This window comes from Apiospora phragmitis (genome assembly GCF_038363925.1).
Source record: "Apiospora phragmitis strain CBS 135458 chromosome Unknown utg000006l:1.0-5683423.0:1.0-5690449.0, whole genome shotgun sequence".
NCBI classification, from domain to species: domain Eukaryota; kingdom Fungi; phylum Ascomycota; class Sordariomycetes; order Amphisphaeriales; family Apiosporaceae; genus Apiospora; species Apiospora phragmitis.
In genome coordinates, this window is record NW_027117404.1 from 5,102,018 (window position 1) to 5,114,473 (window position 12,456).

General features: G+C 53.2%; 3 protein-coding genes across 3 annotated transcripts; all 3 read left to right on the forward strand.

The window, feature by feature from the left end:
- Nucleotides 1-144: 144 nt before the first annotated feature.
- Nucleotides 145-1,086, forward strand: PG994_006770 (uncharacterized protein; the record flags this gene model as incomplete). Its single annotated transcript, XM_066858179.1, has 2 exons — nucleotides 145-250; nucleotides 305-1,086. The coding sequence occupies 2 exons, from the start codon at nucleotides 145-147 to the stop codon at nucleotides 1,084-1,086; spliced, it is 888 nt and encodes a 295-aa protein (XP_066717448.1).
- A 1,047-nt stretch (nucleotides 1,087-2,133) lies between these two features.
- PG994_006771 (uncharacterized protein) lies at nucleotides 2,134-5,734 on the forward strand (the record flags this gene model as incomplete). Its single annotated transcript, XM_066858180.1, has 5 exons — nucleotides 2,134-2,205; nucleotides 2,367-2,456; nucleotides 2,564-4,246; nucleotides 4,338-5,237; nucleotides 5,288-5,734. 5 exons carry the CDS (start codon nucleotides 2,134-2,136, stop codon nucleotides 5,732-5,734), a joined length of 3,192 nt encoding a protein of 1,063 aa, XP_066717449.1.
- Nucleotides 5,735-10,228: 4,494 nt separating this feature from the next.
- Nucleotides 10,229-11,407, forward strand: PG994_006772 (uncharacterized protein; the record flags this gene model as incomplete). The annotated part of the gene is made up of 1 exon (XM_066858181.1): nucleotides 10,229-11,407. The coding sequence occupies one exon, from the start codon at nucleotides 10,229-10,231 to the stop codon at nucleotides 11,405-11,407; it is 1,179 nt and encodes a 392-aa protein (XP_066717450.1).
- Nucleotides 11,408-12,456: the final 1,049 nt, after the last annotated feature.

Below are 12,456 nucleotides of genomic sequence, written 5' to 3' on the forward strand. Positions count from 1 at the left end.
ACTTTTTCGACAACATCTTGAGTATCTGTGACGGCAGCCGTGCTCAATAGACCCGACAACTTCGTTCAGCAGCTTCACGCGCGACCCAAATCCCAACAAATCACTGCCGATCCGGCCCATCTTGAGGTTCAGAGATTGCCTAAGATGCCTCGCGCCAAGAGAGCGAAGCAGTACCGCAAGGTCATGTCACAATACTGCATGAACTTTGGCTTCAGAACACCATACCAAGTCCTCGTGGACTCTTCAATTCGTAAGTGGCTTTGAAGTCGCGGACTATTTCTGATGGAGTACTGATTTCAAGCAGTGGCGGATGCATGCCGATTCAAAATGGACTTCGTCAAAGGTCTCCAGCAAAATCTTCAAGCCAAGGACATCAAGCCGCTCGTTACCACATGTACGATGAGGAAGTTGTATGGGAGCAAAGGAGAGCCGTGCGTGGAGGATGCAATCACCCTGGGAAAGACATTCGAAAGACGCAGATGCGGCCACACTCCGGAAACGCACCCCGAACCGTTACCCGAACTCGAGTGTCTATCGAGCTGTATCGATCCGAAGGGCTCCGGCAAAAATAGCTTCCACTACTGCCTAGGAACCAACGACATCAACATCCGCAGCTACTTCCGCGGCGTCCAAGGCGTGCCGCTGCTTTACATTTCGCGGAGTGTTCTCATTCTGGAGCCCATGGCACCAGGCTCAGTCGCCCAACGATCGCGTGATGAGCGAGCCAAGCTTCGTGCTGAGATTCTTCGACCTGGCGGCAAGAGAAAGAGGGATGAAGACGACGAAGACGACTCCCGAAGCGGCGCCCAAGGCGAACGGGTTGGGGGGAAGTTGGTCAAGAAGGCAAAGGGCCCCAACCCGCTGTCTGTGAAAAAGCCAAAGAAAAAGCCTGCTACCGATGGCCTTTCTTCTAAACCCAAGACCACCCCGACAACTGCGGAGGGTGCAGAGGCTTCAACATCGGTAGAAGGACCTAAGCGGAAGCGCAAGAGGAAGAACAAGTCCGCGGCTGGTCCCAAGGATGAAGCTGCAGGCGCCGCCGAGGCTGGAGAACCTCATGGTGCCGAGGAGGCTGTCGAGGCATAGGGGTATGTAAATAGCACACAAGGTGACCGACATTGGCGGGCTGCACGATCCGCGACCATTTCTATAGGCATTGCTAGGCGTTCGTGGTTATGAAAAGGGGGGCTAGCACCATTCAAGAAGGATGGTTACTTCCGACTGATTTAGAGAGCAATTGATACCATCTATAAGCTCCTGTATGATGCCGAATACCCTGCATATCTTCCGATGCCAAGCGCCGATCACTGCCTACATTGGTATACCGGAGTTGCGTAGTAGTAAAGTTCCTCAAGGCCACGCACTAACCTGAGTACATGTAGCCAGCCATGGCTTTTTCTTTCCCCGAATTGTAGAAGTCGGATTCGAAGTAGGCGAAATCAGTTCCAGGTCGATATGATATTCGTCTTACATCGAACTGTTGTCTCGAGTCGATCCAGCTTGAGATGTAGCACACATCGGATGCGCAGGTGGTTAATGCGGCCCCCCCTAGGACCCTCCTTTAGTGGATTAGCTCTCCTGCGGCCCTGCCTGACACTGGTGATTTGACCCCCCCAAACTCCAAACTCCATCCTTTGAGACCTCAGAATTCAGGAACAGCACCAAACCACCGCTTCGACCCAACGTAAAATGGAGATTGCCGGCCGTCTTTGAAAGGCAGGCACGTGGGAGAATCGCAAATGATTGCCTTCTTTATATGGGAAAGCTGTCGATGGGATAGAATGGAATGAAACGTTTCACCCTGGATATTGCTAGTTGCATACAGACGTAGGCAGCTAAACTGGAGTTCCCATTATTTATTTAATTGCATCAACAACCTCCTAGGTCGGGCGATTCTGCGCCGCTGCGTGCCGGGACCCTTGGGATGCTACACTAATACATACTTCCTACAATTGATTGCGCCAACCTACCCACCACTAACACCACCCACCCACCTCCTCCTGTCTGCACTGCATGCGAGTCTTGTCTTGTCGATTTGATTTGCATGTCGAACTTCCAACATAAAACCCCCACGGCAGAGTGCATCAACTTTCTGGAGCCAAGCAATTCCCCCGACCCCCCATAAGCCATAGTATGCCCGACACTGAGGAATCCGACGCCGTCGAACCCAACAACCCTGTCAAAAACGCAAAAGAAATCAGCCCCGTAGACTCGAATTCACATGCGAAGCAAGACAAACCAATGGCGGCGGTAGCACCAGTTCAAGAATTCGACGACTTCGGATTGCCCATAAAAAATATGTCAGCCCCCCACCCGAACCAGAACCTGCCGATCCGGGGCGCAACAACGATGTAGCCAAAGATCAGAAGATTCCGGACAAGCAGTCCACCAAAAGCTCCTCTGAGCAGGGGCCGGACGAGGAGCCCAAGCCCAAGACCAAGCCCGAAGACTTGACCGTCCCAACCAAGTCGGAAAAGGAGGGAAAATCATCGGCCGGGAACAGCGATGATGACGACTATCAGGATGCCCCTACGACTCCAACCCCGCGAACGCCAACCCCGAGCCTGCAGAGAACGACGGTTCCAAGACACCGGTGCCGACTGCGACTGCGACTTTTGCGCCCATGGCTGCCCCGGCCCAGAGCAACAACAAGCCCAAGGAAGAGTCGGAGTCCACAGAGCCGCCAGCATCCGCACGGCAGCGATCGGACACGGCTACATCCATAGCTGGCCCCTCGATCAAGGAAATAGAAGCTGCGAAGAAGAAGTCTGACGAAACAGGCAAGGGCCCCGTTGTCGATCACAGCCGCGACAACAGTACAGCAAGCTCGGCGCACATAATGTCCGAGTTCTCCCATCAACAATTGACTGCGCCCCACAAGGAAGAGGAAGAGGATCGTGATGAGGGTTGGCAGACGATGCCGGCTTATGCGCCGTACGACATCTACGATGACGACGACAGACTGGTAGCCAAAGAACACAACGAAGAAGACGATGAGAAGTACGTCTATGCTGGGCTGGGCGGTGCCGGCAAGGGGTACACCCGTGTGCTCGTCGACGACGACGCAGATTCCGAGACAAGCATGGACGGTAACACGAAGTACCTATTCAAGGAAGTCAGTGGCACTAGTGCCATCGACCTGGACGAACAGAGAGACGCGGTCTCGCAGCTACAGGCAACGAAGGATTTGCTCACCGAGGGCCAACGAATCGCATACGTGGGTGCGACACGACTGGAGCTATCCGAGATGCTAAAGGAGGCAGAAAAGATGGAAAAGACCAAGAAAACGAAGAAGGACATCACAATGGCAGCCGAGGCCATGAAGATGTGGTCTCAGAAGATCATGGTTCGACTCTACGCGCATATGGAGATTAGCCCGGCCGAACAGGTCATGATCGAACAATTAGCAGAGCATGGTGTTATGCCCCAGGATCTCACCCCCGTGCTCATGCATAATGCGAGAGTGAAGAATTTTATGGCGGATTCCGAACCCGGATCGGCGGCGGCAAGTATTGCGAGTCCGCGGTCTTCTGTCATCCCAAAGTTCGGCGAGGAGAAAGCAGCGGAAGCGCCTCCGCCCTACGAAGTGCATGATGGAGAGGAAATGCCCGATGTCAAGACTCCGTCGCAGCTGCCCGGCACCGCCAAGCTTGATATCGATCTCCGCTGGACCGTGCTCTGCGATCTCTTTCTGGTGCTGATTGCAGACTCGATATATGATGCCAGGTCGAGAGTTCTGCTAGAGCGCGTAGGCAAGGATATCGACATCCCCTGGATAGATATTTGCCGCTTTGAGAAACGTGTAACGGATGCGCTGGAGATGCAACAACAAGCCGAGTCCGAGAACTGGAACGAGGATGAGCACCTGGAGAACAGAAGGAAATTGGCCCTCAAGCGCAAGTACGTCATGATGGGTCTCGCGACCGTAGGTGGTGGTCTCGTCATTGGCCTGTCCGCTGGTCTCCTTGCACCCCTTATTGGTGCTGGTCTTGCAGCAGGCTTTACCACAATCGGCGTGGGTGGAACAAGCTCATTCTTGGCCGGCGCCGGCGGTGCTGCCATTATCACTTCATCCGCTGCTGCGTCTGGTAGTGTCATCGGCGGCAGAGCTGCGAATAAGCGAATGGGTGCCGTGAGGACGTTTGAGTACCGTCCTCTGCACAACAACAAGCGAGTGAACCTCATTATCACGATTTCCGGTTGGATGACGAGCACAAGCGATGATGTTCGATTGCCTTTTAGTACGGTCGACCCAATCATGGGTGACATCTACTCAATTCTTTGGGAGCCTGAAATGCTAACTAGCATGGGTGACACCATTAATATTCTGGCTACAGAGGCAAGTTATCGAGTTCATGTACCGACACCTCACTGCTAACATACCACGCCAGGCTCTCACTCAAGGTCTCCAGCAAGTATTGGGAAGCACCATCCTGATCAGTCTGATGGCTGCTCTGCAGCTGCCGGTGGTGCTTACCAAGCTGGCATACCTGATCGACAATCCATGGGCGGTCTCGCTCGATCGTGCCTGGTCTGCAGGTCTGATTCTAGCTGATTCGCTGATCGACCGCAACTTGGGAACCAGACCTATCACACTTGTGGGCTACTCCCTCGGCTCCCGAGTCATCTTCTCTTGTCTCTTGGAGCTGGCCAGAAAGGGCGCATATGGCCTGGTCCAGAACGTGTACCTTTTCGGATCACCCCTGATCACGAAGCAGGACGAATGGCTAAAGTGCCGTACCGTCGTCGCGGGCAGGTTCTTAAACGGATACAACCGTAACGATTGGATCCTGGGTTATCTCTTCCGTCTCACCAACGGTGGCATTCGTAGAGTGACCGGCCTCGCACCGGTTGAGGGGATCCCTGACGTCGAAAACATGGATTGCTCCGAGTTCGTGGTCGGTCACATGGACTACCGACAAGCCATGCCGAGGCTGTTGCGCGAAGCCGGATGGCTCGTCGAGAGCGACGAGTTCACGGAAATTGAGGACCCCGACCCGGATCAGCACCGGGAACAGCAGCGGGAGCTGATCGAAGAGATCGAAGAGGCCCGCAAGGAGCTCGACAAGGAGGGTAACGGGAAGAAGGGCGCGTTCGGTGGCTTCTTTTCCCGCAAGAAGAAGCCCAAGCAGGACTGGGAGGTCTACGAGGACGCCCACAAAGGGCAGAAAGGGGCCACCGAAAGCAACTCGCGGACCGAGGACAAGTTCGGCAACAACCACGGCGTCCTCTTCGATGTCGACGCGATGCGCGCCGAGCTCTCGAGAGACACGGACACGCCGACGAGATCGAGCCCAAGGAGCTGAAGTCGACGCTGCCGCCCATGAAGCTCGACGTCTCGTCTCCCGAGAGCAACCCGCGGAGCAGCCTCCGCGAGACGAAGAGCGAGGACGCGACGAGGACTCTGCGCACGGCATCCTCGCCCGGGCTGAGGGTCTCCTCGGAGCGGACGCCCACCTTGTCTAGCGGTTTCGGTTATACCAGCCCCCTCCCGTCCGCCGCGTATTTCGAACCTGAGGCTTCCCCCGTCCACATGAGCTTCGACACCTCCTTCCATGAGGATCCGCTGGAGGAGTCGTCGCCGCCGCCGCCGCCAGCCAAGGACTCGCCCTTCTCGTCTCGGCCCGAGATGAGGACGAGCCAGACGGTGCCTAACATTGCGGTTCATGATCCATGGGCGGACAGCGATGATGACTTCGGCAAGGAGAAGGAAATCTCCATGACCTTTGCATAGATAGCCTCATCGTCCCTCATTTTTGAAATCTGCCCTCGGATGGGACTCAGGGTGCATCTTCATGGGCGACGCTTGGGTTTGGGTAGTTGCTGGGATGGATTGTTCGTCACACTTCTTACCGAGTGGTGATCATCAGACAGACAGACACGCATAGCATTTCGGCGTTTTACACATGGGCATGGAGTTCTTCCCTTTTTGTTGAACACAACATAGTTACGGGTCATGAGGTCAGATATGGAAGGAGCATGCTGCAGTACTCGCTTGTCTGGCCAGTTATTACGTTAGTTACGAGAGAAAGGCACGGTGGAGTAGGTGGGTATTCCAAGGAAAGAAAGAAGGGAGAATGAGTGAGTGAGTGAGTGAGTGAGTGAGTGAGTTGAGTCAGTCAGTCAGTGGCTGATCCAAAGAGACTGTGGCTACATGACTAACTGACTGAGTGGTGGATGTGGGAAGTGTGGAAGATGAAGTATGTGAGCTTGCCGAGAAATAATCGGGATTGTAGATATGATGCTGGATCGGTCGATCCACTGGTTGGAATAATGATACTACATACCTATTTATGTATCTGTGACTTGCAAGAAAGAATAATAGCGACTTACATAACCACTACTTACCTACCTCTACTAAGTGATAGGTCACTGGTCGACATAAGAAGGCAAACTAGGTACTTCTACTTTGTGTAATTAGACTGCCGATTCGCGGTGCTCTCTTTTCTGCGGCCGGCGGCGGTTCGACCTGCGTGCGGCGCTTGGCCGCACCTCCGGATGGCCGTTCCTTGCATTCATTCTCTACACCCTTACCTATACTAGGCCACGCCGTTAGGTCTGGAAAGCCCTCCACGGGCGCTATCTCAACGAACCGGCACGCTGGCCGGCCAGTCTGGGATGGGTAGGCTGGGTTTGCCGGTTTGTTTCATCGACCACACAGGCCAGAAAAAACTGTTGGACTCTTTGTTTCGTTTGAAACCTGGGGTAGATAGGGCAGACCAGCATACGTGCTAAAATCCCACTCACCAATTATGTACATGCGATGCTGCTTGGTGCGGCGCGTAAGGCTGGGGGTGCCACTGCAAGTCCGCGCGGCATCAATGCCATTCATTTGTCTACCATACTCACGGATAGCGCTGGAGAGCGGTGAGCTGCCAAAGAAGGAATACATACATACATATGGCATAGACCCCCGAGGGCAAAGTAGGCGATGACGTCCCAGCACGCAAGGGAGAGACAGCAGCATCTTTGCTATGCCGCCACAAAGGCACAAATAAAATATTCTACGGTGGATGTCGGCGGTCGGGCCATTAAAGAACGGGGCCGGTAGCATCGAGGCACTGGTATTGTCTTCTGACAAGCCGAGGGGGAGGGAAGAGTAATATACCAATCTCCTTTAATAATAGCAACAGCACATGATCACCATGGAGAGAGAATATATATCCGGAAAAAGAACCGCGTCAGCAGCATCTCACGGAGATAGAAATGTGCAGTCCGACCCCAGGCAGCAGGAGAGCACCCGCTGCGACGATGTGGCTGTTGTTGTTGCTTTTTTTTTTTTTTTTTTTTTACCTTACGAAGCATCAACCAATCACAAGGGTATGTATTGGTTATTGACGATGCCTGGGGGCCCAAATATGTGAGATCTGCGGAAGATCTTGTTCTCTCGGCGGGACTGGTAGGCTTTCCATCGGGCCGTTTTTGGGGGGTTGGTTTCAAGCACATCGATATTCTTCTTTTGCGCAATCACGGCACATACCAAAAAGCAAACCTCCAAACATAGCCTTGGTAAGTACATGTACATAGGAATTGGCAGGCCATTTACGTATACACTTACTCAGTGAAAAGCAAGTAGCCCTCAATGAATTACTTGACTTGGGTCAATGTGCGGTCGAGTCGGTAACAAGCCTTCTTTTGCCAATAAATGGAAAAAAAGTGATATAGCGACTAGGTATGTAAGATATAGCTCGGCGGTGTTCTCCAAGCCGTGAGGTGAAGTTCCTGTTTCTAAAATTGGAAAATGGCACTTGTCGTTCGGCTGCGGGCAATGGAGGGGTAAGAAAAAGAATGGGGGGCGCCAGAAATGGAAACCTGGGCCCACTGGGCTATCAAACGAGAGGAGGACCCCCAACACCAACGCCCGGATGGACCCCGTCTTAGGTGAGATGCTTGGGCTGTTTATCAGTCCAGTAGGTTACAGTGAAAAGGAGCAAACTCGGCGTTGAGACAGGAAACTGCAGGTTGATGGTTCGGGGCGATGAGTATGCTGTGTGATCTCCAGAAGGCTGCCCGCCTACAAAATCTTCTTCATCGTTTTTATCTGGCTTCTCATCCCCATTTTATGTATGAGAGAGAGAGAAAAAAAAGAGGAGCCGGGTGGCAGGGCTGCTGCGACTTAAAGTAGCGGCTCAGCCGTATGCACTAACGAAGCAGGCAAGGGTGTGGCTCTGAGTAAGTGGTGGCAGTCGATATGCAAGGCTCGGGTCGCTTCATGACCCCGAGCATTACCACCCTGCCACTACACACAGGACATGTGCGATGACACAAACTCAATGGCACACATTGTCGACAATATTTCAAGACATCTTGTGCATAACTCGATTTCGCGCACTTTTCGGGCTTTATTGAGGACCGAGTTGTCAGTATAACTTGAATGTCAGCTGTCATTTCGGGCAGTTCTCCTACCGGACTAGGTCTTACTGTATAAAGTCTTTTCTTACTTTTTCCATAAGAGAGAATCCCGACTAGCTGTCAACCCGCCTATCCACTTCCAAGGGTCGAGTGGGGTTCACTCCCAAGAAGCAAAAAGGTCCAACTGCAAGGGATAGGGATGGAGGAAAAAGATATGGGGCCCGTGTGTAAGTGAGTAAGTCTGTATAATCCTACGTCGTCGTCCCAAGTCGGTCAGTCACTCGACATAATCCCAGGAAAAGGAAGGGTTCAAAGAATTATGAAAAGGTGAATGAATACAAGAGTGGCTTGCATGAACGCGTGATACCAAGACAAACGAGTCTCTCGATATTGACGCCGGGTCTCAGCGGGTGGTGGGCATGGCATGCAGCGTGTGACAGAAGGACTGCGGCATACGACCAGACCGGAGTGGACAGAAGGGGAGGCGCAGCAAGCAGCATGCGGTTGGTTTTTGGGTGACACCAGAACACAAGAAGAGACTCATCATCAGAGAGTTGGACAAGCAATCGACCAATCAATCCCAGCCAATTCCCGGTTTGCTCTGCACTCCCCCCATCCCAGACAGGCACCGCACCCAATCGTCACTCACCCACATATACGCTCCCTTGCAGTTTGACTAAGTATGTACTTTCCGAAGTGCTTCTTATTATTGATTGATTGGGAGCAGAAACGACTGCGGCACTTCCTTGACTTGGCGCCTTTCCACAATCATGGTAACCTACATACCTTACTGCTGCTTGCTAATTCCTTAGTTAGTATACGGCTGAGGGACTGTGAATGCTGACACCACACCACACACACACACACACACACACACACACATACACATACATTCACGCCCAAGGAAGGATTCGGCACTAGTGCAAGACGCCGTAGTTTGGGAATCCCCCTGCCTGCATCCCGCTGGTTCTTTTTTCGTTTCCCGATCCCTTCTCATCCCTCCATTACGTTTTGTCTGTTGCTTCTCTTTTCACACATTCCCGTCGACTGTTTCTGCTTCTCCTGCTCACTTGCTAGTTCGTTCGTGGTATTTTGCCAATTCTTCTTCGACGTCGTCTTGTTTGTTCGTCGCCGTGCGTTTTGCGAGCTGGTTCGTTGCTTGGCCTGCCATTTTTCGCTTACACGGCCATAATCGAAGAAAGATCTCGAGTGTGAGACTGCCGTTGGTGTGTCAGAATCGCATACCTTGAAGGCACTACGGGTGGCCATGAGTCTCGTGGCATAGGAAAGGGAACTCCATACGAACTTCTATCAGCCTGTCGTCGCCGACGAACAACGTTGCCAGGGGGGAATCATTACACGACGAACATGCGCCTTGATGCCTCGATATTGGGGCTCGTCGCCTGGCTAGGTGGGACCACGGCATCACCCACGGAGTCAGTCACGCCGTTCCCATCCGAGAGTGATCCTCCTTCGGATACGACAACGACGACATCCACTATAAAGAATACCCGCATCTACTTTGATTATGATTTCATGCCACCCATGTATTCGTTGCCACCTTGCCAGGGCAACGTAAAGTGCGTTGGTCTGTTAATGGGCAACTCAATATAACAGGCGCCTCGCTGTTCGTTGTCGAATCCAACAACACCGAAAGGCTAATCGCTATCTCTTCCATTTCTAAGACAAAGAGAACCGTCGAAAGCACTGTACTACCAACAGGAGAAGCAGCCTCAAAAGGCGGCAAAAGTCATGGTGGCGAACATGTACCTGGGTTATGGTTAGGAATGCCTTCTGAAAGGCAAGGATCACCTCCAGTTAATTTGCCATGTATGACTCCCAACTACCATGTTCTCCAAACGCACAAGGACTAATGATGTTCCTGGCGAGTTTCATGAGCAAATCTGCTAACCACCTACGTGTAGTTAATGTCGTCCCTGAAACTGGATCTGGGTCTGTGACCATAGAGCCGTCCGACTATGAGAAGGAGGCCCTCGAGAAAAAGATGTACCTATCTTTGGACTGGGTTGACAAGGTAACTCGTAAAGAAGGCAGGAGCTACACTACACCTTTTACCGCAAGCGAACAGGCTCCGACCCCGTCCGGTGCAGACCCCTTAAGCAAACTGGCTACGGAGCTGGGGTACATCGACGAAGAGTTACCTTATAGCAATGAAGGTCTCATCAACTCTACTTCGTCGGACCCTGCAAGCACTGCCACTGCCACGGCCGTGCAGTCATCGCCCACGAGCTCATTGACGTCTGCTACACCCAACAATAGTGATGCCAATAGTTCGTCCGGAGCAGGGTCTAATAGACTGCCCCCGGGCGCTATAGCCGGCATCGTCGTAGGAGCTGTGATCGGAGGCCTGCTCATCATCGGCGCCCTCGCCTCCTTCCTGTGCTTCCGTCGGCGCTCCGGCGGGAAGCAGCAACGCCGCCATATTCACGGCGACGTGGGCTATGCCTCAGACAGCGGCGCCGCCGCTATGATGATGCGCGAAAAGGAGATGCCCGGTGTCAACCACAGCAGTCCCCACTCCGCGTACGCCGATGACGGTGGCCGCCTACACAACCGTGACGGTGTTGGTGAAGACAACGACTCGACCATCTACTCGAACACGCCACCGTATCAGGAAGAACGAGGGGTGATGACGGCCGGAATCGGTACACAGCAGCACCAGAGCAGAGACAGCTTGCGGCAAAACGAGTACTCCTTGTACAACGGCAGCAACGGTAACGGCGATCGAGGCGTTACATCCAGCAGGCCGCAGTCGTACGCCGCAGACAGCGCGATCCGCGTCGCGGTCTCCGGCGGTGCACCACCTAATACCACGGAGAGGGAACGCAACGGGAGCGTGGGCGGCGGCGCCGCCGCAGTGGGCAGGACGAGCCATCAGACGGACCGGCCGGGGTCCGAGGTGCGGTCGCCGAGCCGCTATGCGCATCTGATCGAGGAGGGCATGACGGAGGACGAGATCCGGCGGCTCGAGGACGAGGAGAGGCAGCTCGATGCGGCCATTGAGGACGCGGGGCGGCATGACCGGCCGAAGTGACCGGGCCGTCGGTGGTGGGGATATGATAAGTTATGAAACGGAGTCATGGTTTCCATAGGGGGGTGGGAACTTTTGGTAGCGGACGGTTTCAATGAAACATGTATGCAGCGTCTTTTTGTTCTTCTTGTCTATGATATGATATCTCTTGTCTGGTTGACGAATGTGGCTTCTATGCTGGTGATGTGTTGCCTTCAGTTGACGAGGCGTGAATGTGTACGCCCTTGAATAGCCAGCCAACTTCGGGACCCTCATACCATGGTACTGGGTACGAGGATCCTGTCTGTTTGTCCGTATGGCGTACCAAGGTTAGCCCAACGAGGCAACTTTGACCACTTAACAACGATCATGCACCAGCGGAAGAATCGATTCTGTAAGGTGTTCATGGCCAGAGCCTTGTGTAGAAATACATATAGATACTGAGCCCGATGACGAAGTATTTAACGACACTGCTCATGGTAGATATCTCTACGTGGGGGGGGGGGGGGGGGGAATTCGCGTAGTGCCCGAGAGATATTCTTGTACATGCTTGCTGCATATACACTGCCACATCCGTGAACAAACTCATCACACGAACTCGGATTTGCTAAGATCATTACCCAACTTCATAGAAAGGCCCAGGAGGAAAAGGCATATGGACCTCTCATTTACTGACCTAGTCAAAACAGGGAAAGGGAGGAAAGAGTATCATGCAAGAATGATACCACCTACCTACTGAGCAACAACACTCCGGCCTTGTCCTTTGCCTGAAGCAAGCATAAACAGAGATTCCATGGACAAACCTTCGCCCACCCACCCGTCGTTTCCATGGTCACGAGGGAGGAGGGCACGCTTGAGTTTCGTTGCAAGTTCCGATCGTTTTCGACCACGGGTGGGTTAGAAGTGCAATCAGAGTAGTCATAATTCCTGGCTCAAACAGACGCCAGAGCAGAAGACCGTAGCCCACTGGCCTTTGCCTCGAGGACACGAAGTTCAGAGTCTAGCCTGTCCACGCCTTATACATGTCGTTTCAAGGAGGCGCGTAGATCCTAGAACGGAACAGAAACATTCGG